Source organism: Ornithorhynchus anatinus, chromosome 12 (assembly GCF_004115215.2).
Source record: "Ornithorhynchus anatinus isolate Pmale09 chromosome 12, mOrnAna1.pri.v4, whole genome shotgun sequence".
Classification (NCBI taxonomy): domain Eukaryota; kingdom Metazoa; phylum Chordata; class Mammalia; order Monotremata; family Ornithorhynchidae; genus Ornithorhynchus; species Ornithorhynchus anatinus.
The window spans coordinates 1,069,914-1,097,516 of NC_041739.1; the positions used below are offsets into that span (position 1 = coordinate 1,069,914).

Here is a 27,603-nt window from a genome sequence, read left to right on the forward strand (position 1 = left end):
CTCCACCACTTGTCTCTTGTGTGACTTTAATAATAATAATAATAATTATGGTATTTATTAAGGGCTTACCATGTGCAAAACAGTGTTCTAAGCACTGGGTTAGATACAAGGTAATCAGGTTGTCCCACGTGGGGCTCACAGTTTTCATCCCCATTTTACAGATGAGGGAACTGAAGCATAGAGAAGTTATGTGACTTGCCCAAAGTCACACAGCAAACAAGTGGCAGAGCTGGGATTAGAACTCGTATCCTCTGACTCCCAAGCCCGTGCTCTTTCCACTAAGCGATGCTGCTTCTAGGCAAGTGACTTTAGGCAAGTCACTTCACTTCTCTGGGCCTCAGTTACCTTGTCTGTAAAATGGGGATTAAGACTGGGAGTCCCATGTGGGACATGGACTCTGTCCAACCTGATCAGCTTGTATCTACCCCAGCGCTTAGTACAGTGCCTGGTACACAGTAAGTGCTTAACAAATGCAATTTAAAAAAAAAAAAAGGATGGGGCCTATGCTTCTGATTGTGTTAGCTGGACCAATGGGGTCCCATGTTCAGGTCGCCGTGTCCTGCCAGACTGAAAATTTCTGCAACCAATCAATTCCTGTTTGCCATCCCCTCAGATGCTTCAAACTTTCTTTCTTTTCAAAGTCACCCCAGGTGTGGACTGAGGCTGGGGTGGACCCTTCCCTCAAGTTTTATGCCCAAACAGCTCTTATTTAAAGCACAAAGAAAAAGTCTGCAGAAAGGTTTTATTTCAGCCGGTTTTACAAGTATCTGTAAAAGTAGACAGAGAGGGATTTCCTTCAAAAGTCTCCTCAGCTCTGTATCACAAGGCTTCACCCCAAATTCAAATTCAGAGCACGCCAGCCCCACCCTCCGTGGGGTTCTTTATGTAAAGCAACAGGCCGATGTGGTTTTTGGAGCCATTCCTTACCTTGGACTAAGAAACATCGGTCAGTCACACACAGCTCTCCAAGTCCCCCAGAACAGCAATCCGAGGGAGCCTCTGCTCTGGGAAATGGCAGCCCCTGAGATCAGGGAGGTGTAGTTTCTCTCCCTTCTCCTCTCTTCGTGTTTCTTCTGTTTGCTGGTTTGGTCCATTTCTTGTCTTGGCGGGAACTGGGAGGGGAAGGGGGTTGGCATAGGGGAGGAGGGAGGGGGAAGAAGGCTGGGGGAGGAGCGACGTGTTGGTGACCCTGCGGAGTTGAGCCGTGAGTTCCGAGCGGGGGTTCTGGGGTCTGTCCAGCCGAGCGCGGCTCGAGGAGGCTGGAGAGGCCCACAGACCCCACTCATTGCCATGTGCACAGGAAGGACACCCCGGCTGGGGTGTGCCGGGACCAAGAATGCCACTTCTGGGGCCTGAAGATGGGGGGCATCTAGGGATGGGGTTGGCACAGTAGTCATGGTGTGTATACTGAGTGCTTACAGAGTGCAGAGTACACTATCCTGAGAGCTTGGGAGAGGACACCAGAAGCCAGATGAATGGTAGGTTCCCAGTACAGCACCCTATCCACTGTCAATGCCCAGCACAGTGCTCTGCGTGCAGTAGGCACCCAGGATAGCACCCTGTTCACAGGCGCCTGCCATAGTGCTCTGCATATAGTAGGTGCCCAGGTCAGTGCCGTGTACATAGGTTCCCAGTACAGCTCTCTGTAATCACCCCTTCTTCCCCCATCTTCAGGCAAGAATTGTTTGTGTGTGTGTGTGTGTGTGTGTGTGTGTGCATGTGGGCTTGTGCATGTGCGTTGGTGTGTGTTTGGCAGCGTTTCTAGCACGTGGCTCAGTATGCCGTTTCCTTCCTGTTCCCTCTGCTTCGGCTCCAGACTGGCCGCATAGCCCCTGGTGACCTAGATTTAGACCACGAGCCCTGGTATCAGTTCTTTTCCCAGCTGGAGTTCGGGCGGCCGGTAAGTGAGCTGGGAGCCTAGTCATGGCAGTCGCCAGAACGCGCTCACGAGGAGGGGTTGGTGTCTGCTGGGGCGCTGACCGGGACGTGGACAGAGGCACCAGCCAGGGCATTGAAGCCAGCTTCACCCCCACCTCCCAAGTTTGAGGAACTCCAAACCATCTTGGCCATGTCTCTGCCCAAGGGGCATGGAAACCTCTCCTTAACAACCATTACCTAGCAACAATGACACCCCAATGCAGGTGGAAGGGGCTCCACCTCCTCATTTCCTGTCCCTATTGAAGAGCCGTCTCAGGGTGAAGGGTGGGCGACCCCCTTTCTAGATTCTAACCCAAAGGCCCAGAAACCATGCTGTCCAGGGAGAGGGAAACACTCCCCCTCCCTCTTCCGTGGTTCAGTGGAAAGAGCATGGGCTTTGGAGTCAGAGGTCATGAGTTCGAATCCCAGCTCTGCCACTTGTCAGCTGTGTGACTGTGGGCAAGTCACTTAACTTCTCTGTGCCTCAGTTACCTCATCTGTAAAATGGGGATTAAGACTGTGAGCCCCACGTGGGACATCCTGATTCCCCAGTGTCTACCCCAGCGCTTAGAACAGTGCTCGGCACATAGTAAGTGCTTAATAAATACCAACATTATTATTATTATTATCTTCCAGCGCCCCCGGTTTCCAGGATGCAGAAATGCCCCCCCTCATTCCCAGTTTCCACGATGTCCCTGGCCATGACTCCATTTCCCACCCAGATCCCCCCAGCCCCACCCCCAAAACTTCACCCCTCCTCTCCCTGGAGCGATGGAGCTCATGACCTTCATGGTCAATCACCACTGGAGACTTTCAAGTGCAAACACATCCTCAGATCCAATAGCCGGGTGATGCACCAGCTGTCTGGATCCCAGAGACCTCTGGGACCAGGAACCTCAGGGACCGGACACCCTAGAGAGACCAGCAGTCTGGACCCTGGGGATCAACATTCCTGAGGCCAGAAACCCTAGGGAACAGAATCCCAGAGCCCAGCCTCCCCCAGGACCAGCATTCCAGAGGCCAGGCCTCCCTGGGACCAGGCCCCTTGAAGACAAAACTATCCAGGCAGGGGACAGGAGAGAGACTGCATTCAGGACCTCTGACGTCCGCCCCGCCCCATTTAGCCAAGCTGGAAATGGGCTGTTTGGCCTCACTTGACCCCTGGCCTGAGGCTGGCTGTGGACGTTACATTTCCCGACACTTTTCTAAGACCATTGATTTAGCTCGTAAAAGTTTCCCAACCATTCATTACAAAATTCCCAGTTTGCATCCAGTGCAGTACTAGGGCTTTGTTTGGGAGAAGTGGTATCTCTTGGCCTTCCTCTCCCTGCCACTTTGTGGATGTTTCCCAGGCAGCCCGAGGGCTCGGTCGCTCTTTTCCTGCAGGGAGCCTGCCCGCCAGGACACCGGCGACCACTCCCTGGATGGGAATCTCCCCGGCCCGCTTACGAGCTTGCTTCTTAACCCCCGCTTGGGTCACCAGCTCGGCGTCCCCAGAGCCGGTAGCCCCAAAGTCCACCAGGTTCCTGGGCAGTCCTGGGCATGGGGGTTTGGTTGGACTAACCAGGCCGCTAACGGTCAGCTGGCAAGATGCCGCTAACAGGCTAACCTCTTCCCTCGCTCTGTCGCTGCCGGGCACTGCGCCACCTGGAGCCCCGACACCCTGTTTCTAACTATGTCACCTTTCCCCGTTCATTCTTGCTGCCACCGGTTCTCCTGCGTCCCATCCGCGGCCCTCCTGCTGCCGCGGGGCTCGCGTCCCCAGCCTCCTAAAAAGCCTCTGGAGTATGAGCAACACCGATGTCCAGGGGGCACCACTGAGGTAAATGGATCCTTCTTTCCTTTTCAGGCCTGCTGGACAATCCTTAAGGGAGTCAGCTGTCCGGTGTATTACCGTCCAGTGTCCAGCTGGTCTGTCCTGAGGGTGCCTATTAGTCCGGTGTGATACCACAGTGAAAGCCATTCTTTCCCTAGAGTGGCCTGTCATCTGGTGGGATGCTGCTATGAGAGTCCAGTGTCCAGCTGGTCTGTCCCAAGGGTGGCCATCGGTCCAGGTTGATACCATGGGGACAGTCTGATATCCAGTCGGTCTGTCCCCATGGCAGCTGTTAGTCCAACCTGACGTCTAGTCGGTCTGTTGCTAGGGAGGCTATCAGTCCAGTGTGATACCAAAGTGGCAGTCTGTCCAGCTGGCCTTCCCCTAGGGCAACCTGTCATCTGGTGTGATTCTGCAGCGACAGTCCAGTGTCCGGCTGGTCTATTAATCCAGGATGATACCATGGGGACAGTCTTTTATCCAGCCAGTCTGTCCCTAGGGCAGCTATTAGCCCACGGTGACACTCTGGTGTCCAGTCCATCCTCCCCAGGGGCAGCTATTAGTTCTGTGTAATTCCACAGAGACAGTCTGGTATCCAGTTGGTCTGTCCCTATTGTAATTATTAGTCCAGGAAGATACCACAGTGACAATCTGTCCAGCTGGTTCTTTCCTAGGGTGGTCTGTCATCCGTTTTAATCCTGCAGTGATAGTCCAGTGTCCAGATGGTCTGTCCCTAGGGTGGCCATTAGTCCAGGGTGACGCCACAGTGACAGTTTGATGTTAAGCTGGTTCATCCCAAGGGGGGCTATTAGTCCAGGGTGATACCATGGTGACAGTCTGATATCCAGTAGATCTGACCATAGGGCGGTTATTAGTTCAGTATGACACCACGGTGACAGTCTGATAAGCACTGAGAAGCAGTGTGGCTTAGTGGAAAGAGCACGGGTTTGGGAGTCATAGGTCGTGGAGTCTAATCCTAGCTCTGCCACTTATAAGCTGTGTGACTTTCACTTAACTTCTCTGTGCCTCAGTTACCTCATCTGTAAAATGGGGATGAAGACTGTGAGCCCCACGTGAGACAACCTGATTACCTTATATCTACACCAGCACTTGGAACAGTGCTTGGCACATAATAAGCACTTAACAAATACCATAATTAGTATATCCAGCTGATCTGTACCTAGGGCGGCCAGTTGTCCAGTGTGAGACCACTGTGACAGTTTGGTGTCCAGCTGCTCCATCCGCTGTTCAACTTTAAATATAGCCCTGGACACCTTTGTGTCTGGTGATTTTATTCTCACCTTCTAGGCTCCCTCTGCCTCGGCTCCCGCTGCCAAATCCCATGGCTTGGAAGAAGCACCCATGTTCCCGGCGACTGTGAGGGGAAGGCAAGAGACCTGGGGTGAGGGGTCCTCCCAAGGACAGCTCTCTATTGATGAGACTTCTGCAAAGGTGACCTCTATAGAAAGTCACAGAGTTCCTCTTTATGAGGGCCGTGGCTGACCTTCAAGGTCTGGGGTCCTTGAATGATGTCAGTGACACTTGCTGTCAGGTATGACCCCTGCTGTCAGGTGTGATCCCTCTCTCGAGTGAGATTCCCACTTTCAGGTGTAAGCCCTTCTTTCAGGTGTGACCCCTGCTCTTGGGTGTGACCCCCGCTCTCGAGTGTGCTGCCATGATTTCTCCAGCCGGATGTCCAGGTTCTGAGCTGCCCGGTCCTTTCTCTGGCCGCTGAGCCATTTCTGAGAGGGTGCATCCTGCTTTGGACTGTGCTGGCTTGCTCAGGTGCAGTGGGGAGACCCTAAGTCTCCCAGGGCCTAAACCTACTCCCTGGTGGAAAATCAGGCCTTTTAGAAGTGTGTTAATGTCTTTAGACCACAAGGGCATTTCAGTGTTCCAGCCACCACTTGGCCTGCACCACTGTCAGGCACTGAATGGCCCCCTGATAACCTGAATGAGCTAGTGATGGCATCAAGTGTGCACTTATTAGAATTAATTATGGCACATGCTAAGCACTTGTGTCAGGACTGTATTAAGTGCTGGGGTAGGTACGAGTTAACCAGGTTGTGCACAGACCCTGCCCACATGGGGCTCCCATTCTAAGTAGAAGGGAATAGGATTTCATCCCGTTTTACAGATGAGGAAACTGAGGCACAAATAAGTTATGTAATTTGCCTAAGGTCACAGAGTAGACAACTGGCAGAGGCAGAATTAGCACCCAGGTCCTCTGATTCCCAGGTCCATGTTTTTGTCAGGAGGCCACGCTACTTCTCTACTTATTATGAGTGAAGCACAGTGCTAGGCTCTGAAGTAGAATCAGGATGATCCAATCAGACACGGTCTCTGTTCCACATGGGGCTCAAGGTCCAAGACTGAGAAAGGACAGGTATCTTAACCCCATTTTCAGATGAGGAAACTGAGACCCTGGGAGATGAAGTGACTTGACACGGTCATGCAGCAGGCCATTGGCAGAGCCGGAACTAGAAGCTGGATATCATGACTTCCAGTTCTGTGTTCTGACCATTAGGCCATGCAACCTCTCTAACGAACTAGATGAAGAGCAGTGTCTTTCTGGCTGAGGAAAGTGCTTCCGTTATCAATTTGCTGGGACTGAAATGTGTTTGTGGGGGTGGCGAGGCTTGTCGCTTGGGGCCGGTCAAAATTGGGAACTCGCTGCTGCTCAGATTCCTAGGTTTTCTTCACCCACAGGTTTTCCTCTGACGCTGCAGACCCAAACAAAACCAGTGTGAATCGCAAGAGGCGAAATCTTACTTCGGCCTCCATTTGACCCACATTCCCCGACCCATATTGATGTAGATAACGAATTCCTCTGACCAATGCTTCGTTGTTTGGAGTATCCAAACCAGAGTCCCCAAAGTGAGGGCCAGCTGACTTCTCCCACCTTGTCTCTCCTACCACCACTTTCTGGGGCCATCGGTTGTTACACCAGACTGGCTGGAACCCAGTGACTTTGTTCTGGTTAGCCACCCCATCCAGTGGTTTTATGGGGGAGGGAGTTGGAATGCTTGGTTGAAATCGGGTTTGGAGGCTCCTTTTGTGTCTTTCCTGTGAGGATTGGCTGCTGTCGGCAGCATCTTGGGCCTGCAGAAGGGGACTCAGCTCTGCTTGAAAGTGACCTTAGTCTTGTTCGGTTCCTTTAGCTTGCTGGCTCACCGCTTTATAGTGAACTTCTTGGAAACAAAGAGATCGTGTGCCATTAGCCCCATTCCCCAATAGGTAATCAATACATTTTTGAAAGATAAGATTGTGAGTACTGTCATTCCTGGATTAGACTGATGGTCTAGGCAGCCCAGGATGATTGGAAGAAACAGGAGAAGCAGCATGGTCTAGTGGAAAGAGCACAGATCTGGGAGTTAGAGGACTGGGGTTTTAATCCTGGATCTGCCACTAGTGTGATCTTGGATAAATCATTTCACTTCTCTCTGCCTCAGTTAGCTCATCCATAAAGTGGGGATGAAGACTGTGAACTCCATGTGGGGCATAGACTGTGTCCAACCTGATAAGCATGTATCTACCCAGTGCTTAGTACATCCAGTGACTGGCACAAGATAAGCGCTAAACAAATACCACTTAAAAAAACAAACAAAAAACATGGTGGTTTTCCTCCTGGAAGCCCACCTTCATGATTAGGAATTGACCACCAATACAGCTGACTTCCTCTCCATTCCTATCTCTTCCCCCAGTGACCCAGTATGGACCATCCAACACCCCTAACTCTCCCCTCCCCAATTGTGACTTTCCCTCTGACTGCCCATTATAGGTTCCTCATTCATGAATCTACCCAAACGTTTCCTGAACCTGCTGATATTTTGGTTACCACAGCTTCCTGGAGTAACAAATTCCATATGTTTCCCATCCATTGTGTGTGTGTGAAGAAGTGTTTCCTCCATCCTAAGAACTTTCATGGGACAAATTCCACAAAATCACCCTATTGTGACTTTGTAAAGAGGTTTTATTATATTTAGATTGATGTTTGAATGTTGTAACTTTCTGTTTGATGTATATCCTGTCTAGGTCATTGATATAAATAGGCACTTACTGAGTGCATATTTACTAGGCACCTACTGGGTTCAGAGCCCCATCCTGGTCAACTATATGCTGAGTGTTATACTGAGTGCCTCCTGTGTGCAGGGCACTGTACTGGGCATCTACCCTAGGCAGAGCACTGTATTGAGTATCTGTTGCGAATAGAACACTATAAAGTACAAGGCTTTTCAACTTTCAGTAGAACAAAGGGCATGATCCCTGCCCTCAGGGAACTTACAGTTTTACTCCCATAGTAGACCTCGCATCCCCCAAATTTTGTGCTGCAATTTTTGTGTAGGGCCCCATCACCACCAAAGTGGGTGAAAGGTGCGGCAGAGTTGGGAACATGGGCTGTCTCTCAATGCTGTCACAATTATCTGCTCCTCTGGGATGGGGCCCCGAGTCACTGCTGGGAAATCAGGCCATCCACCCTCCCACAGATTTTTCCACCACTTTTCCTTCCAGACAAAAAGTCCTGTATGACTCTGGGGAGTCTCTCAGGGTCCAACACTCAGCTCCCTTTTGAACGACCCTGTCCCCGAGCATTTCATCAGTGAATCCACAGGGGAACAGGAGCTGTTCAAGCCACAATCACCCCCAAATTGATGTTGCCCCGAAGGAGCCATGGCTCTAGCTGTAATGACAGAAATGGCACTACTGGGCACCAACAGTCCTCTGTACTGAGCACTTGGACAAAAGAACTTTCACTTCCAACAACCTGTGATTATTATGGGGCCTTTCTTCCGGTCATTGAGGAACTTCCATGGAATGAATGGCGTCTGCTCTCTAGCCAGTAAGAAGGAACACTGTCAGCTCTCTAGCCAGTAAGAGTGAAAAGTGTTAGCTCTATCCAGTAAGAATGAGGGGTGTTGGCTCTAGCTGTTAAGAATGAATGGTGTGGTTTCCTTGTCATAAAGCACAATGGAATCTTTCTTTGGTTTACAGGCCTCATTATACCAAACTTCTATAGAGAGAGAGAGAGGCCCAGACAGACCATCTAGGTAAGTAATCATTTCTCTAGCACTCAACCAAATAAGTGGCCCATTTCTTCTTAGAAAATGTGAAATATGAGAGGGAGAGAGAGAGTGCATGTCTGATCTAGTTCTCATTTGGGTACTGAAACTCTGAGGCAATTTTCCCTTTCACTTCTTTAGTTTTGATAATAATTAAAAAGCAAAATATTAGCTATTAGATCTCAGCCTCCCATAAAGTAGGAAACTCTTCCCTGTTTGATCAGTGAAATGATATTTATTGAGTGCTTACTGTTTGGAGAGCACCGTGCTAAGCATGTGGGAGAATACAATAGAGTTAGCAGGCGTGATTCCTGCTCTCAAGGACCTTACAGTCTATTGGGGAAGACCAACACAAATTATTTCAATCACTCAATCAATCAGTGGTGTTTATTGAGCACTCACTGCATGTACAGCACGATACTAAGATCTTAGGAGGGTATGTTAGAGCAGAACTGATAGACATGTTCCATGCTCACAAGGAGCTTACAATCAAGAAGGACATTAAAATAAATTGTGGATATGTACACAAGTGTTTTGGGCTGAACAGAGAACAAGGAAAGGAAAGAGAGCGGGAGTGGGGTCCCCCTCTAGACTGTAAGTTTGTTACGGGCAGGGAACATGTCTTCCAATTTTGTTGTATTGGGACTCTCCCAAGCACTTCATGCAATGCACATAGTAAGTGCTCAATAAGTACGATTGATTGATTTGGGTGGGAAGATGAGAAGTTCTGTTTTAAACATTTTAAGTTTGAGGTGTCAGCGGGACAACCAGGTAGAGATATCCTGAAGACAGAAGGAAATGCAAAGCTGCAGAGGGTCAGGGCTGGAGAGGTAGATTTGGGAATCATCCACATAGAGATGGTAGTTGAAGCTGCAGAAGCAAATGGGTGATCCAAGAGAGTGGGTGTAGGTGGAGAATAGAAGGGGACCCATAATTTAGAAGGTGGGAGGCCGAGGAGGAGCCCGCAGAAGAGATTGAAAATGAGCAGCCAGAGAGATAGGAAGAGAACCAGGAGAGGGTAGCATCAGTGAAGTCAAGGTTAGATAATGTTTCCAGGAGAAGGGGGTGGTCCACAGTGTCAAAAGGAGAGGTCATGTCTAATAATGATAAAAATGATTATGGTATTTGTCAATCAGTTACCAATGGTATTTATTTTTTGCTTACTGTATGCAAAGCATTGTACTAAGTGCTAGGGAGGGTGCAACAGATTTGAGAAGCAGTATGGCCTAGTGGAAAGAGCATAGGTCTGGGAGTTAGGGAACCTAGTTCTAATCCTAGCTCTGCCCCTTGTCTACTGTGTGACCTTGGTCACATCACTTTACTTCTCTGTGCCTCAGTTTCCTCATTTGCAAAATGGGGATTCAATACCTTGTCTCCCACCTCCCTAGACCTTGAGTCTCTTATGGGACTTAAGTATCTATCCTAGTACAGTGCTTGGAACATAGTAAGCAGTTACCAAATACTGCAATTATTATTATTATTAGACTTGGTAATAATAATAATAATTACAGTATTTTTTAAGCACTTACTATGTGCTAAGCACTGTTCTAAGCACTGGGGTAGATACAGGGTAATCAGGTTGTCACACGTGGGGCTCATATTTTTAACCCCCATTGTACAGATGAGGTAACAGGCATAGAGAGGTTAAGCGATTGCCCAAAATCACACAACTGATAAGTGGTGATGGTGGGATTAGAACCCATGTCCTTTGACTCCTAAGCCCGTGCTCTTTCCACTAGGCCACACTGGTCCCCTGCCCTCAAGGAACTTGCAATATAATAGGGTAGACAGACATTAATACAAATTAAAGATAGGGGTAATGGCCAAGTATGAGGATAGGTATACAAGTGCTTTGGGGATGGGATTGGGTGAGTATCAAAGTACTTAAGGCTGATGTGGGGCTGAGGTGGAAAGAGAAAGTGCTTTAAGGGATTAACACCCAAGTGCATTCATTCATTCATTCACTCAATAGTATTCATTCATTCGTTCAATCGTATTTATTGAGCACTTACAGTGTGCAGAGCCCTGAACTAAGTACTTGGTAAGTACAACACAGCAATAAAGAGAGACAATCCCCGCCCACAACAGGAGATGCAGTCGAGTCTAGATAAGATGCAGAAAGGAGGGAGAAAGTTGAGGAATTGAAGGATTAAGTAGGAGATGTGATTTTAGTAGGGCACTGAAGATGAGGGGAGTGGTGGTCTAATAGATATGGAAGGGGACGGAGTTCCAAGCTTGAGGGCAGGGGATTATCAGCAAGACCAGTGGTATTAGAGTAACAAAGTTTTGAGCTCTTTCCAAACACTGTGCTAAACCCTAGGTAGATACAATACAATCAGATCAGACACAGTCCTTGTCCCCTGTAGAGCTCAGGGAGAGAGAACAGGTACTTAATGCCTATTTAACAGATAAACAAACCAAGGCACAGAGAAGTTACGTGACTTACCTAAGGTCACACCACTGACAAGTGGTGGAACCAGGATTAGTACCCGGTCTCCTGACTCAAGTTCTGTGTTTTATCCACTAGACCATGGTGCTGTGGTTCTCTCCCAAGCATTCAGTCCAGTGCTGTGCACACAGTAGGCATTCAAATACTGTTGATTGATTATTTGACTAGTTCAAACTCAGCTCCCATGTTTAGGCAGAGCCGTGACCAAGAGGCAGGACGGGGGGAGGAGGTTGATGGTGTGTGCTGGATAGGGGCCACTTGAGCTCATAGGCTGGGTGATGCCTTCCGAGGGCGGGTAGGATAGGGGACTGCCTCTCCGGGTGCTCATCCGACCCCTCCCCCAGCTCGGCGAGCACCGCCAGCGACTACCGGAAGAGGCGGAAGAGTGAGCCGGCCGTGGGCCACCAGAACGCCAACAGGATCAGCCCCTGCCGGGCCGACCTCCCAAGCCCCAACCCAGCGCTCGTCAAGTCTTTCACAACCTCTTCCCCTTCTTCCCCATCCAGAGCTCAAGGTAAGGGGCTGGGGCCGAGGTCCGCTCCGAGGGCCGGGTAGGCTTCGACATGCTGCTGATGACAAGGGGTTAGAGGTCTCTGGAGTTGAGCCTCGCCTTCTGCTTCCAGGACCGGGGAGGCCCAGGGTTTCAGTGCGGGGTGGAGCCACTGTGGCGTTCTAGGCTTATTCTGCCACACATTGAGCACTTTGTCCAGGCCGAGCCCCATACTGAGCGCGAGGTAGTAGTAGAAAGTCCCATCCCCCATCCCCATTATAACCTGGCCGGAATGAACCCCAGGCAGAGCGGTCCAGTCTGGAGCAGACCCCCTCCCTGGGAGATAGGCTTGGTTCGGCCTCCCACTTAGCCTATCTTTTTAGTAGCTGGTTTTATAGAGATCGCTGCTCAGAAGGCAGATTTTTTGGCAGGGTGGGCGGGAAGAGGAGGGGCGCTCTGCCCTGTGTCTCTTGTAAAGCTCAAGGAAAAGTCTTTTTTCACCCATTCCCCAAAGGGAGTGTATGGTCAGAGCCCATCAAGCCCCTCCTTGAGCCAATCCCCAAGCGTTTAAATTGGTGCGGGCAAAGGTTTTTATGTGCAGTCAGAAGTTCCCACAGCCAGTGCCAATGTTCATTCATTCATTCAATAGTATTTATTGAGCGCTTACTATGTACAGAGCACTGTACTAAGCGCTTGGAATGAACAAGTCAGCAACAGATAGAGACAGTCCCTGCCGTTTGACGGGCTTACAGCCAGCAGGCGGTCACCTCAGGAACCACTGTGATTTTTCAGTATTCCTGAAAGGCCTGACACCTCAAGGCACACCCTGGGTGGATTTTCGGTCAAAACTGTCCCCTGACTGCTCAGTCCTTGGCTTCTGGCCAACTGTCCCGCACCCTGCCCCGCCTCACCACCTTGGTGGGATCAGGCCTGGGGTGAGGGGTGCCCAAGTGTCCAGAGTGTGCCCTCCATGGCTTCTTGGTGGGCACAGACAGTTATGGCTCGTACTGAGTTGCCCAGCGGAGTGGAATTCGGCACTGGGGTAAAGAGCTTTGGGGTACCCCGTGCTAAGACCAGGCCTTACCCCTGGGGGGTGTCATTGGGGTTTGCAGGTGTCTATACAGGGAGTCCTGTTCTCTGGTCTGGTTCCACCCAGCCATGCCTGGAAATAGAGGACCCCGCGTTACACAGCAGGGTCCGACTTTGGCCTGTTTGACATTGGGATGTGGGTGTGGGCAGCCCTTTGGCCTGCATTGCCCTAGGCCGCGCTCCTTTCTGAGCCTTGTAGTGGCCGGTGGTGGCTGGCCGTGGTCTCCGCAGTCCGACGTTAACCGATGACCGATCTCTCCTTTCTATTGCCCCGTTCACCCCCGGTGCGGTCCCTCCCACCCCACTGCCCTTGGAGGCGAAGGCGGGGCCTCAAGCCCCCCGCGCCCCCCGCGCCCACCAAGCCCGCCGCCTCCCCGGCACCAGCCGCCCCTCAGCTCCCTGGAGCCTGGCGGCCCATGCCCGCAGCACCTAGCTGTGCCCGCGGATGCCCGGAGGGCCCTCGGCATGAAGAACGGGTGGCAGAGGAGCCGGCAGGATGCCGCCGATGTCTGGAGCAGCAGTGAGGAGGCCACGGCCCCCGCGTCCACCCCCAAACTCAAGTCCCGCAGCTGCGACGACCTCCTGGCCGATGATCGTGACCCCCAGGCCTCCTCGCCCCCGCCACCCCCGCAGCTGCAGCTCCGGTCCGAGAGCCTGGGCAACCTGCCGGGCGCTCCCGAGCTGGAGGTCGGGGCAGGGGCCGGGGCCGAAGCCTTCAGGGCCGGGTCCGAGGCCCTTAGAGGAGGGCCTCTCCGGCCGCGCCCGGCCCATGGCACCCCAGGGTTCCTGCGGATGTACCGAAAGATGCACCGCATCGACCGTGAGGGGCTGATGAGCTCGGAGGCGCTGTGCTCCGTCCGGGCCCGCATACTGCAGTACGAGCGGGAGCGGCGCGGGGGAGCCCTGCGTGGCTGGGGCCCGGCGGAGGCCGAGGGCGTCCCGCGCCACGTGGTGCCTACCCGAGTCTCGGAGTTCGAGAAGCTGATCCAGAAGTCCAAGTCCATGCCGGACCTGGGGGCCGGGACCCTGGAGGCCGAGGTGGCTCTGGAGGCCGAGACTCTGGGTGCCGAGGCCTTGTCCACCGGGGCGGCAGAGGGGCTGGATGTGGCTCGGCCCGCCCCGGGCCCACCGCGGCGCTTCTCCATCGAGTCCCTGCTGGAGGAGGAGCCCCCGGCCCCGCTCGGCCCTCGCCCCCGTACGCTGGTGCCCGTCCACATCGAGGTGAGCGGCGGGGGCGAGCCGCCGCACCGGGCCCCGGCCGAGTCCTCGGACAGTGACCAGGACGGCGCCGTCTCTGACCCGAGCGACTGCGCCCACGTGGATGGCTCCTCCTTCTGCAGCGAGAGCGACCTGGACCGCTTCTCCTCCTTCACGTCCTCAGAGAGCTTCCACGGCTCCGGCCACGGCCACGCCGGCAGCTTGGGGCATGACGTCGGCCTCGGGCACTATCACCACCACCACCACCAGCAGCCGCAGCACCACCACCACCACCATCACCAGCACCACCACCATCACCACCCGCGGCAGCCCATCGGCTCCTGCAAGGGCCGCTGCCCCGCCGCCCACACGCGCTTCACCGCCATGCAGAAACACGAGAGGGCCAGGCAGGAGCACCCGGAGGACCGGCGGAGGCCCAGGGCCGACCCCGGCCTGTCCAAGATCGCCTTCCTGGTCAGCCCGGTGCCCTTCCGCCGGAAGAAGAGCGCCACCCCCAAGCGGAGGAGCGAGCAGGCCAAGCGCAAGGGCTCGGTGCTGGATGCGCTGGACTCGGCCCTCAAGGACATCTGCGATCAGATCAAGGCCGAGGGGCGGCGGGGCAGCCTGCCCGACAGTAGCATCCTGCACAGGCTCTTGGCCGAGCTGCTGCCGCACGTCCCCGAGAGGACCTCCTCCCTCCGGGCCCTGAGAGAGGGCCCCCGTTGCCCGCTGCACGCGCCCGCCTGGGGACGGATGCCCCGCAGCGCTTCCTGCCATGATGTGGACACCGCCCACCTCCGACCCCCACACCACCTGCACCACCCCCACCACCCCCACCGCCAGGACAGCGCCGGCTCCCTGTGCTTCCCAGGTGGATTAATGTTCCCTCAGACATCCACCCCTCCGTCCTCCACGCCCGGCCACTCCTCCCGTGTCCTTTCCATTCCACCCATCCTGCATGCTGGCCCGGTGTCGGGATGCCCGGCCGGTTCGCCTCCCTCACCCCGTAGTGCGCAACTGAGAGTCATGAGTGGTCCAGGAGGCAGGTCCGTTGCTTAAAGTGATCATCCACTCCCAGAAATATCCGGGCTGGAGCTGCGAGGCAAGGCCCGCTCAGAGGGCTGGCAGCTCACTTCCCGTGGAGGCCCAGTCCCAGAGTTGGCTGGAGTATTTGGGGTCAGGCCCCGGAGAACGGCAAGTCCATGGTAGATGGGATCGTCTGGGATGAGCGTCGCCCTGCATCTTGGTCTGCATCCCGGGATGCCCGGATCTCCGGGCTGGCGTCTCTTTGGAGCACGGGGCATGGGAAGTCTGGTGTCCCAGAGTGATCATGCCAGAAGGCTGCCATAATGGGGTGTCTTTGCCCTGCCGCGAAACCCTTTGTCAGTGAGCCAGGGTAGATAGGGCCGGGAACTACGTCAGAAGTTGCAGGGAGGAGTCCGTCGCCCACCCCCTGCCCCGAGGAGTGGGCACCTTACTGAAACTTTCAAGAAGCATTTGCCATTTTTCTCCATTTGCTCTTTGCAGCGGAGGGGAGATGCCTCCACTTCATCCCTGTCGAGTGTTGGCTCACAAGGGATTCTGAAAGCCTCCTACTGATCGATCAGGAGTTTGGAGAAATTCTCCATCTTTTGGGCCCAGTGGAAGCGGCGATTCGGATGACATTTTGGGGAGTGTCACTTTAAGCAACTCTCATTTCGGCCCTGTGCCCATCCTTCCATGCGGACGTCTGTTTCTTCATCAGTCAGTTGTCCCTGTCCATGTCCTGTTTCTGTGAAATGTGGCATCCAGGGGATAGTTGGGGGGAGGTGGGGTCCAGAGATGCATTAGCCTTTGAGGTGACTCGGCAACAGCCTCCGCCCTCTCCCCCGTTGTCCCCTGGCCAACAGTGCCCTAGTCCCAGTCATGATCTTGTATCTACCCCAGTGTTTAGTACAGTGCTTGGCACATAGTAAGTGCTTAACAAATACCACCGTTGCAGTTGTTGTTATTATTATTATTATTCCCTCTGCCCGGCACCCTTCACCCGGGGCGATGCACTGAGTCCGTTTCCAAGGAAACCAGCCGAGCAGGAGGGATTCCTCTCCAATCCACCAGCAAGGGGCGACGTAGCACTGGGACATTGAGTGGCTTTGGCTATTTCCCCCAAATCTCCAGGTCTTTCCCGCCGTCCGTTCCTTTGCTCTCAACGACAAAAAGCTGCCTTTATTTCCAGCCTTCATCAGCAGTTCAGTCAATCAGTCAACGGAATTTCCTCAGCATCTATTGTGTGCAGAGAACTGGATTGGTAAAACTGATGTTACTGGGGCCAATTCCTAGGGTAGGTAGTTACAAGATGACCAGATAAGTTATGGTCCCTCTCCAACACATGGCTCACAATTTAAGAGGGAAGGAGAACAGGTATTTTAATCCTATTTTGAAAATGAGGAAGCTGAGACATAGGGAGGTTAAGTGACTTGCCCAAGGTCATATAGCAGGGCAGGGACAGAGCTGGCAATAGGATGCAACATGGCCTAGTGGATAGAGCACAGGCCTGGGAGTTAAAAGGAACTGGATTCTAATCCCAGCTCTGCCACTTGTCTGCTCTGTGATCTTGGGGAAGTCATTTCACCTTTCTGTGCTTCAGTACCTCATCTTTAAAATGAGGATTAAGACTGTGAGCCCGATATGGGACAAGGACTGTGTCCAACCTGACTAGCTTGCACCTATCTATGCCAGTGCTTAGTACAGTGCATGACACATAATAAGGGCTTAACAAATACCAAAAAAAAAAAAGGTCTATGCACTCCTGACTTTTGGAATCTTGCTCATTCCACTAGGCCAGGCTGCTTCCCTAATATCTGGGAATACTTGGGCAGGTACAATACAGTCAGAGGATACAATCCCTGCCCTCAGGTTCCATGTAGTCTAGCAGTGGAAGCAGAGGCCCGAGAAGCTCCCTTTCCTCCAAGGTCTGTCACAGCTGCAGTTTCCCCCACTCAGAGGAGGGCCACAAATCAAAGAGTTCTGCATCCTGGATGGAGCCTCGCCCCCAAACCATCCTGACCATCTGTCCATCCATCTCCCACCGGACCTCATCTCTGCAGTCACCCTTCACCTTGCATGTAACCAGACATGAACTGAAATTCAGCCCGGGGTTTCGGAGCACCCACGGGCAAGTTAAGACTGAGCCCTTCCTCTCAGTCTCCCAGGGGCAAGAGGGGAGGGAAGGTGTAAAGTGGGGATTTGGGTCTGGGGGGAGGGGTTCCGCAGAGAGAATGAGCTGTCTTGAGAGTTGTAACCTCAGCAAGCGGGGTCTCCGAGAGCAGTTTCCACTACAGCAGGGGTCCTTCTGCCTCCTGGTGGGTTTCCCGTGTGGTTTCTGGCCTGGTTTTGGGCCCTCCAATTTCACTCTTCCTCTCATCCTGCTGCCTCCTGAGCCACCGTGCCGCCCGGCCGCCCATGACCTGTGGATTTCCCAGTGTGTCCCAGGGTTGGGGCGGGCCTCGCTCTGGGCTCAACCTTTTGGTTTGGGCCCGAGACCGGTTCACCATGCCCTGCCCCATCCCCTCTCCAGAGCAAGAGTGTCCGAGGAGCTCCGGATCTTTGGCCACGGACGGGTTCCGCGGCAGCCCCTGGGAGCGGAGAGCCACGCCGGAGAGAGAGGTACCTAGCCGGGCGAGGAGATTGGGTGTGTGTCGGGGAGTGGTCGTGGCTGCCGCCAGGCAAAACCTTGCTGTTTCAGGGCTCTGCCCTCAGGTGTGACCTCCACTGCCCTTGGACTGGAGAGCAGGAAAGCGGCCTGAGGACTTTGGGGTTAGGGGGTTATGTGGGCTTACCCTGTATATGGCTCGGAATTTGGAGCAGAGACAACCCAGTCTGGGTCTGGGGCACCCATGGAGAAAGCCCTGCCTCTACTTCCTCCTATAGATCCATCTCTGCTATGTGTTTGAGTCCCATCCCTGCTACTTCATTATGGTCAGTACTTATTAGGTGCCAAGCACTGTGCATAGGCTTGGGGTTGATTTCAGATAATCAGATCACATACAGTCCTTCATGGGGAGAGCCAGATATCTTATATCCATTTTACAGATGGGGAAAATGAGGCCCCGAGAGGTTAAGTGACTTCTCTGGGTTCTGAGACTAGAACCCAGGTGTCCTGACTCCTAAAACCTTGCTCCTTCCTCCAGACAGCAAAGCAGGGAGTGGCATGATAAGATTTGGGGAGGTAGGGGAGGGGGAGTCATCGTCCTAAAACCATGGCGTGCCTATTTGAAGAGGAAAACAGCAAGGCCTAGTGGAAAGAGCTCAGGCCTGGAAGTCAGAGGACCTGGGTTCTAACCGCAGCTCTGCCACTTTGTCTGCTGTGTGACCTCGGGCAAATTACATCACCTCTCTGTGCCTCAGGTACCTCTTCTGTAAAATGGGGATTAAATCCTACTCCATCTCACTTAGACTGTGGGGCTTGTGTCCATGTTGCGCAGGGGCTATGTCCAACCTGAGAAGCCGGGTGACCTATTGGATAGTACGGGCCTGGGAGTCAGAAGGAATCCAAGGTCCACCACTTATCTGCTGTGTGACCTTGGACAAGTCACTGACCCTATGCCTCAGTTACCTCATTTGCAAAATGGTAAGACTGTGAGCCCTCTGTGGGACAGGGGTTGTGTCCAACCCAATTACCTTGTATCTACCCTAGCACTTAGTAGGGTGCCTGGCACATAGTAAGAGCTTAACAAACACCACAATTATTATTATTATTATTATCTTTCATTATCTTGTGTCTACCCCAGTGCTTAGTACAGTCCTTGGCTCATTGTAAGTGCTTAACGAGTGTCATTTGAAAAAATAAGGGTTGTGGTGGGAGGGTGTGGGCAGGTGGCAGAGGAAAGCATCACAGTGGAATTCTGCCTGGATGAAAGGTGCAGCAGCCTGAGGAGTCAAGGGAGGTGAGTGCCAGCCAGGCAGCGTTCCCCTGAAGCGAGGGGCCCTCCTGGGTGACCCCAGCCCATCTATGGACAGCCACGCTGGGGTAAACACTCCCCCCTACCCAAGGAGGTAGCTGAGCCAGTCCCCCCAATACTTTCCAGCCAGTAGCCTCTCAGCTCTCCCCATGGCTTTTGGGCTCCGTCGCCCACCTGGGACTAGCTGAGCCCCTCACGGTCTCTCTTCCTCCACAGAGGCTGCCGGCCCGGGCGGTGTATGATTTCAAGGCTCAGACCTCAAAGTAAGTGTAAGGCGTCCGGCCTGGGTGGTCCTTCAGAGGAAAGAGTGGGTCCACAGTCAGTCCACGGCAGGGAGGGGGTATGATTTCATTACGCCGAGCTCTGGATGCCTACTATGTGCGGCGCTTTCTACTGGTATGCCAGTTGGATGCAGTGTACTGTATTGGACATCTCCTGGTACCGGGTGCTGTATTGGATGCCTACTGTGGGGAGACTGCTGTTCTGTACTAAGTGCCTACTCTGTGCAGAGTGCTGTACTGTGCATCTATTGCATGCAGAGCACTGAATTGGGTATCTACTGTGTGCAGAGTGCTGTACTGGGTGTCTGCTGCATGCTGAGCACTTTAAACTTGATGGCGAGCGTTGTGCCGAGAACCTGGGATCGTAAAAGAAGCGTTGGAGCTCATCCCTGCCCTCAGATGACTTTCCACACTTTCAAAGCCTTACTGAAGGCACATCTCTTCCAAGAGGCCTTTCCACACTAAGCCCTCATTTCCTCTTCTCCCACTCTCTTCTGTGTTGCCCTTGCCCTTGGATTTGCTCCCTTTATTCATCCCTCCCTCAGCCCTTGTGTACATATTGGTGATTTATTTATTCATTTTGATGTCTGTCCCTCCCTCTAAACTATAAGCTCCTTGCGGGCAGGGAACATGTCTACCAATTCTGTTGTAGCGAACTCCCCCGAGTGCTTAGTAGAGTGCTTTGCACACGGTAAGTGCTCAATAAATCCGATTGATTGAAAGAGTTTAGAGTTCAATGGGGGCAGTGGGGGGGACTCCCCCTGTACCCACGTATACACACAGAGGGAGCAGGGCATCCGGCCTCAGCCAGAGGTTGGAGAAATGACCTACGGCTTAATTGCATGGGACACCAAGAATCACTCCGTACCTGCTGGAATGATTTGGGATGGCAGAGGCTGGGCAGGGAGGCGGGGCCGGGGGGAATCATCTGCAGCATGGACTAATAGAGCAGGGGCCTAAGAGTCAGAAAGACCTGGGTTCTAATCCCAACTCCTCCACTTGTCTGCTGTGTGACCTTGGCAAGTCACTTCTCTGTGCCTCAGTTACCTCATCTGGAAAATGAGGACTAAGACTGTGAGCTCCATGTGGGACAGACTGTGTCCAACCCAATTAGCTTGATCCAACCCAGCACTTAGTACAGTACCTGGTACATTGTAAGCGCTTAGCAAAGATCACTTTTTTTTTTTTTGCTATGCTGGTCCCTGGAGGAGGGGGTTCAGGAGGCTTTGAAGATGGGGAGGGAGGTGATGGGGGAGGATGTGGGTGAGAGGTCAGAGAGGGGAGGGACAGCTTGAGGTTAACCAGAGGAGAGTGATGAGCTTGAGCAGGGGTGCAGCCTCGTGAGAGCTGGGGGTCAGGGGAGAGGGAGCCTGAGTCAGGCGGGGGGTTGGAGGGAGGGCGGAGGTCCCTCACCTACTGGAAAAGCAGGAAAACAGTGAATAGAGGGACTATCGGTCCCAATCCAGAGGAGTGTGGGCGAGGGGGGCGACCGTCCGGCCTCAGCTGGAATCGGAGGGGGTGACACCGGCTGTCTGGCCTAAACTGGGGCGGGGGGCTGAGTCTGTCTGGCCTCAGCTGGAGTAGGGGGCCAACTGTCTGGCTTCAGCTGAGGGGATGGTGATCGCCTGGCCTCAGCAAAGGGGATGACCATCTGATCTCGGCTTGGGGAGCGGGCCCCTGGGCTCAGAGAGGAGGGGGTGACCATCCAGCCTCATCTTGGGGAGGGGAGATGACCACCCAGCTTCAGCTAGGAGGACACCGTCCGGACTCAGCGAGGAAGGTGACTGTGGAAATTCCATTGCAGGGAGCTGTCGTTCTGGAAGGGCGACACGATCTACATCCTCCGGAAGATCGACCAGAATTGGTACGAGGGCGAGCGCCTCGGGAAGGTCGGGATCTTCCCCGTCTCCTACGTGGAGGTTGGTTCCCTCTCTCGCTGTGCTGAGGTGGTGGGTTGGAGGGGCACCCCGACCTCACGGTAAGAAACTCTCTTCCTTTCAGAAGCTCTCTCCGCCGGAAAGGGCACAGCCCGCGAGACCCCCGCCCCCGTCCCCACTGGGAGAGATCGGACAAGCCGTGGCCAAGTACAATTTTAACGCGGACACCAATGTGGAACTGTCCCTGAGAAAGGTATGGCCCCTTGTCGGCACCGGCCCCTGGAAATGGGCAGGACCAGACGAAACACATCGTCCCCTCGTTGCCTTCGTGGTCAACAGCATTTTCAGACTGCCCACCAGTGAAGGGAACTGTACAGGGCACCCTGCTATGGGCAAAGTGCGGTTTTGGACACCCATTATGTTCAGAGTGTTCAGCTGCACACCCCTATGGGCAGAGAACAGTATTGGCATACAGAGCGCTGTGCTGGGCACCCCCTCAAGTGAAACATTCTGTTGGGCACCTCTGTTAACAGAACTCTGTATTGGGCACCTCTGGGGGCAGAGTACTATACTGGGCACCACTGAGACAGAGCACTGGGCTGGGCACCCCTGTGGGCAGGGAGCTGCAATGGGTACCTCTGCGGGCAGAGCACTGCACTGGGAGCCTTGTGGGCAGAGAACTGTACTGGGCACATCTGTGAGCAGAGCTCTGTACTGGGCACCCCTGAGACAAAGCCCTGTGCTGGGCACCCCTTTGGGCAGAGTGTTGTACTAGATCCCACTGTGAGGAGGGCATTATACCAGATACCTCTGAGCAGAGCACTGTATTGGGCACCTCTGTGGGCAGAGTACTGTACTGAGAAGCAGTGTGGCTATGAGAAGCAGCATGGCTCAGTGGAAAGAGCCCGGGCTTGGGAGTCAGAGGTAATGAGTTCGAATACCGCCTCTGCCACTTGTCAGCTGTGTGACTGTGGGCGAGTCACTTAACTTCTCTGTGCCTCAGTTCCCTCATCTGTAAAATGAGGATTAACTGTGAGCCTCACGTGGGACAACCTGATTACCCTGTATCTCCCCCAGCGCTTAGAACAGTGCTGTGCACACAGTAAGCGCTTAACAAATACCAACATTATTATTATTATTACTGGGCATCCCTTTGTGCAGAACACTGGGCTGGGAACACCTGTATGCAGAGCACTGTACTGGATGCCTCTAGCCAAGCTGCAGACCCCTGACCGTGTGCCTTCTGTGTCGCAGGGAGACCGAGTCGTGCTGGTGAAGCGTGTGGACCAGAACTGGTATGAAGGGAAGGTGCCTGGCACCAACCGGCAGGGCATCTTCCCAGTGTCCTACGTGGAAGTGGTGAAGGGGAGCGGCCCCACGGGCGGTGACGATGACGCCGACCCACCGCCACCACCGCCGCCGCACGGCTATGGCCACTCCACGGGCAAGGTGAGCTGGGGCCGCGCCAACCGACTGAAAGGGGTGGGGACGGCCCGGGGAGGTCGTATGACGTCGGACCGCACCCCAGTACCCCATGGGGGAGAGAAGCAGTATGGCCTAGTGGATAGAACACGGGCCTGGGAGTCAGAAGGACTTGGGCAAGTCACTTCACTTCTCTGTGTCTCAGTTACTTCATCTGTAAAATGAGGATTAAGGCTGTGAGCCCTATGGGGGACAGGGACTGTGTCCAACCTGATTATCTTGTATCTACGCTAGCACATAGTACGGTGCCTGGCACATTCATTCATTCAATCGTATTTACCGAGCGCTTACTGTGTGCAGAGCACTGTACTAAGTGTTTACCACAAATACCATAAAAAACCCTGCTTTCAGCGAGGTGCCACGGTGGTCAAATGGTGTTCAATGGGATGTCTAGTGTGGAAGTTGTTTCTAGTGGAACTTGGTGGTGGAGAAGTTCTTTTCAATGGGGCTTTCCGTTGGAGAAATATTTTGCCTGGGGCCTCTTTCCTTCCCCCTCCTCCTGAGTCTCGACGTTGGCAGGGAGCAGAGGAGGCAGAAGAGGTTCTGTCTTGGAAGCAGGAAGGAGCCTAGGATCTTCCTCAGAGCGTCAGGGGTCAGAGTGGCCCCGGGCCACTTATTGACGGTGAAAGTCACCGATGGTGGGATTACTGATAGTGGGATTCAGTGACGGTTGTTTCTCACTGATCATAGGTTCTCTCTTGATGGGATTCACTGATGGTGGAATTCACTGATGGTGGCTCTCACTATAGTGGGATCTCCTTGATAATGGGATGGGATGAGGGTTGGACTCCTCAAAGGTGGGACAATTGATCTTTCAAGGATGGTATTTCTCACTGGTGGAAGGTTCTCACTGATGTTAGGACTCATATTGTTGTGGTTCTTACCGACTTGGTTCTCACTGATGGTGATGTCTCTGATATTGGGACTGTATGAGAGGGGAAGCAGCGTTGTCTAGTGGACAGAGCACGGGCCTGGGAGTCAGAAGAACCTGGGTTCTAATCCTAGCTCCGCCAACTGTCTGCTGGGTGACCTGGGGCATTCGTTCCTTCATTCATTCAATTGTATTTATTGAACGCTTACTGTGTGCAGAGCACTGTACTGAGCTCTTCGAAGAACAATCCAGCAATAAAGAGGAATAATCCCTGCCCACCCTAGGCTTATAGTCTAGCAAGTCAATTGAGTTTTCTGTGCTTGTTACCTCATCTGTAAAATGGGAATAGCACTGTGAGCCCTCTGTGGGACATGGACTGTGTCCAACTTGATTAGCTTGACACGAAGTAAGTGCTTGACAAATTCCATAATTATTATTACAGTTGATAATAAATATTATTAATAATTACTGTTTTATTATTAACCATAGCAATAATAATAATATTGGGACCTTGTGCCCAGACACCCCAGAGAGAGGCATTGGTCCTTTCTCCCTGCCGGCTGTTAGTTAACCAGTTGGATTCCAGACGATTTGGGTCACTCACTGCCGTTCTTCATCTCCCACTCTCTTCTGCATCGCCAGGACCTGTTCCCTTTGCTCTTCCCCGCTCCCAGCCCCACAGCACTTATGTCCATATCTGTCATTTATTTGTTTCTACTGATGTCTGCCTCCCCGCCTCTAGACTGTAAGCTCACTGCGGGCAGAGAATGTGTCTGTTCGTTGTTGTATTGTACTCTCCCAAGTGCTTAGTACAGGGCTCTGCACACAGTAAGCACTCAGTAAATATAATTGAATGAATTATATTTCCTGGCTCGAATGGAAACTGTATTCCTGGCACAGTTCTCTCATGTGGAATGTGGTAACGTGGGCAGCTCTACACACCCGCACACCCACAGTTTCGAAGCCGCGATCACCCCCAGTAGAATGACTGTTTGCCCTAATCAACCTGGGGCGGGGAGCGGGGGTGGTGGGCAGAGTAGCGACTGTCTCCAGGAGGAGGGCATGGTCAATCAGTCAGTTGTATTTTTTGAGCACTTACTGTGTGCAGAGTACTGTGCTAAGCAATCAGGAAAGTACAATATAACAATACAAGACACATTACCCTCTAGACTGTAAGCTCTCTGTGGGCAGGGAATGTGTCTGTTCACAGTGGTAGTTTGCTCTCCCAAGTGCTTAATACAGTGGACTGCACCAGTAAGTGCTCAGTGAATACGACTGAATGAATGAATGAATTCCCTGCCAACAACGAGTTTACAATCTAAAGGGTGACCATAATTCTGCCTGTCCTATGAAGAAAAGCATCATTACCTAGTGCATAGAGCACAGGCCCGAGTCAGAAGGAGCTGCATTCTAATACTGGCTTTGCCACTTGTCAGCTGTGTGCCCTTGGGCAAGTCAGTTCACTTCTCTGTGCCTCAGTTACCACATCTGTAAAATGGGGATTAAGACTGTAAATCCCATGTGGAACAGGGACCGTGTCCAACCTGATTATCTTGATATCTACCCCAGCACTTAGTACAGTGCCTGGCACATAGTAAGGGCTTAACAAATACCATAAAAGAAAAAAAGAGCTGACGAGAGGCAGGGAGACATGAGCCTAAAATCGAGGTTATCATGCTCGGCCTCCCCTGCTGATGAGGACTTGTCTCAGGTCAGCCCCTGATCAAGTTCCTCTTTTCTTAAATCTTTTCCAGCTCTTGTTCAAGTGACCTCCTGCTGTAGTGCCCACTGGCCACCTTTCCCCTTCTCCTTTTCCATCTCCTACTCTACTCCGAACTACCATCCACTGCTTCCCCTGCTCTGTTCCTTCTGTTCCCACCCCCTGCCTCCACACCTCCTTTCCCTGCTCCCTCCTTTCCCTTCCCTCACCCAGCCTCCTCCCCGACTCACCCTTCCCGGCTGCCACAATCATTTTCTTTTCTGTTTTTCTCTCCTGGTCGTCGTTCAATCCCAACACCTGGTCTCGGCTGCCCCCGCCTCCCTCCCCGCCCTCCCATGCAGAAGTCATCGTCGTCCCCAGAGAAGGCTGAGGGGACCCTCGGAGAGGTCACCAGTGAGTGGTTGGCGCTGACTCTGGGGGCTCCACCGGTGGGCCCCACGGCCCCAACTGCACCCCTTTTCCCCGACAGCCTCTTCGATGAATTAGAGAAAGAGTTGGCCTCCTTAGAGTGGCTGGCCACCCCTGCCGCCCCGGGAACCGTCCACCCTCGCGTGAAGGAGGCACCTTTTGCTCCCGTCCCACCGCCAAGAGTCCCTTCCTGCCCTCCGAAATGCCTTTCACCCCCGCCCCCAACTCCTGGCTCCCCTCCACTACCAGCGGCCTGGTCCTGGAGCGGTGTAACCGTGCAAGGCGAAAAGATGCCCCTGGGCTGGAAGGAAGCAAGAGGTCGTCCCTCTGGCAGAGGGACAGTGAGCCTCTACCACGCCAGGGAAGCCTCTGAGGACCTCGAGGATTCAAACACGGGGCCCTCGCCCAGAACGCTCCCGGCCATCGAGGAGCGGGAGGAGGAGTTCCGGGAGGAACTGATGTCAGGACTCGAAGCGGGGATGCCAAACTGTGAAGGCCTGGGTTTCTACCAGGAGCCAGCCGAGACGTCAGAATCCCCCATCAGACTGTTCATAGAGGAGGCAGAGGAGGAAGAGAAAGATAAGGAGAAGGAGGAGGAGGAAGCAGAGGGGGAGGCAAACCATGATGGCCCCAAAAGCCCAGGAACAGTTGGAAGTGATCCCGGTCTCTTTAAGCAAGAATGCCATGCCCCAAGTCCAGAGGTATTTTAATTGCTTAATCTCCAGCCACCCAATTAAGGAGTAAATTCATCTTCACGGTTACCAGAAAGGGGCACTGCCACATGGCTTCCACCCTGTTCTTCCCCATCCCTTCCCCCGTCACCGGTGGGAGGGAAGAGGAGAAAACACAGTGCTGATGGTGTCTTCCACCAAGCTTGATGAGATATAGATGGGTTGACTTTGCACCCGCTTAGGCTCTGAGAACAGAGACGCCCCCTCCCTTCTGGAAGTTTGGGGTTCACCTTGTCCCCTTGAAACAGCATGGTCCAGTGGCAAAGACCACAGGCCTGGGAGTCAGAGGACCAGGGTTCTAATCCTGGCTCCACCGTTCATCTTTTGTGTGACTTTGGACTAGTCACTTCACTTCTCCGTGCCTCAGTTACCTCAGCTGTAAAATGGGAATTAAGACTGTAAGCCCCATGTGGGACTTGGACTATGTCCAACCCAATTAGCTTCTATCTATCCCAGTGCCCGGGTCTAAGTTAGTGCTTAATAAATTCCGTAAGAAAAAAAAATGGAGGTCCTCAGATGAGGTCATTCCCAACCATTAGATTAATCATACTCTCAAGCACCAAGTCCCAACAGCCTCCTCCTCCCCACATCCAGAGGATGGGCTTTGAGAACCGAGAGTTTCCATGGTCTTCCTAGCTCACCTCGTCCATCCGCCCCTTGTGTGGTTGCCCGGGAGGGTCAGAGGCTTCAGGACCACTCCTCAAGAAAGCAGAGACTCTGGAGTCCTGGGTTCTAACCCAGCCAAGGGCAGTGACCTCGTTTGTTCAAACGGACCAGGCCCCAGGGAGAATACGTGACTAGCCGGGGGCCCACCTTACCCAGATGCCGGGGTCCCTTCCGTGGCGGTTGTAGAGTGAGCCTCTGTTCATTGCGTTACTGTGTGCGGAGTGTTTCCTGTCTCCTGTCTCTCTTCCATATTTAAGCTGGCCTCCGTTTCTCCTGGGAATCGAGAGAGCCCCACCGCCTCTCTGGACCTGCTGCCCTCTATCCCCCTGCCCCCCTGCCCCTGGGCACCGCCCTCTGAGCACCCCTCCTCCGGGCCGCAGCCTACCCAGTGCCACTCTCCTCCTCTCCTTCCTAAATGTCCCTCCAGATCAACCCTCGGTTCCGCCCAGCGAAAGGTAACCGGCCTGCAGGGGTCCCGACCCCACTGCATGGCATCCTGACGCACGTAACGCTGGAAAAGAACTGGGATGTTCCCATTAATCTCCTGTCTTGCAACCACTAAACAGCTGTTTCAAATCCCCACTGCTAACCCATAACTGAGTTCGCATG

General features: G+C 53.4%; 1 protein-coding gene across 10 annotated transcripts in view; it reads left to right on the forward strand.

Annotated features, from left to right (window-relative positions):
- The window catches only part of SORBS2 (sorbin and SH3 domain containing 2), a 115,024-nt gene that overhangs the window by 75,256 nt on the left and 12,165 nt on the right, over positions 1–27,603 (forward strand). For 2 of the 10 annotated variants that reach the window (XM_029076586.2, XM_029076587.1), the window contains exons 11-20: positions 1,817–1,900; positions 3,683–3,739; positions 8,726–8,781; positions 11,587–11,756; positions 13,138–14,889; positions 17,575–17,663; positions 19,175–19,221; positions 21,044–21,158; positions 21,241–21,369; positions 22,371–22,565. In XM_029076586.2, coding sequence (XP_028932419.1) covers positions 1,817–1,900; positions 3,683–3,739; positions 8,726–8,781; positions 11,587–11,756; positions 13,138–14,889; positions 17,575–17,663; positions 19,175–19,221; positions 21,044–21,158; positions 21,241–21,369; positions 22,371–22,565 — 2,694 coding nt within the window. Of the gene's footprint in view, positions 1–1,816; positions 1,901–3,682; positions 3,740–8,725; positions 8,782–11,586; positions 11,757–13,137; positions 14,890–17,574; positions 17,664–19,174; positions 19,222–21,043; positions 21,159–21,240; positions 21,370–22,370; positions 22,566–25,530; positions 26,299–27,251; positions 27,450–27,603 lie in introns of all 10 variants that reach the window. The other 8 variants (XM_029076594.2, XM_029076590.2, XM_029076585.1 and 5 more) reach the window with 7 other exon arrangements.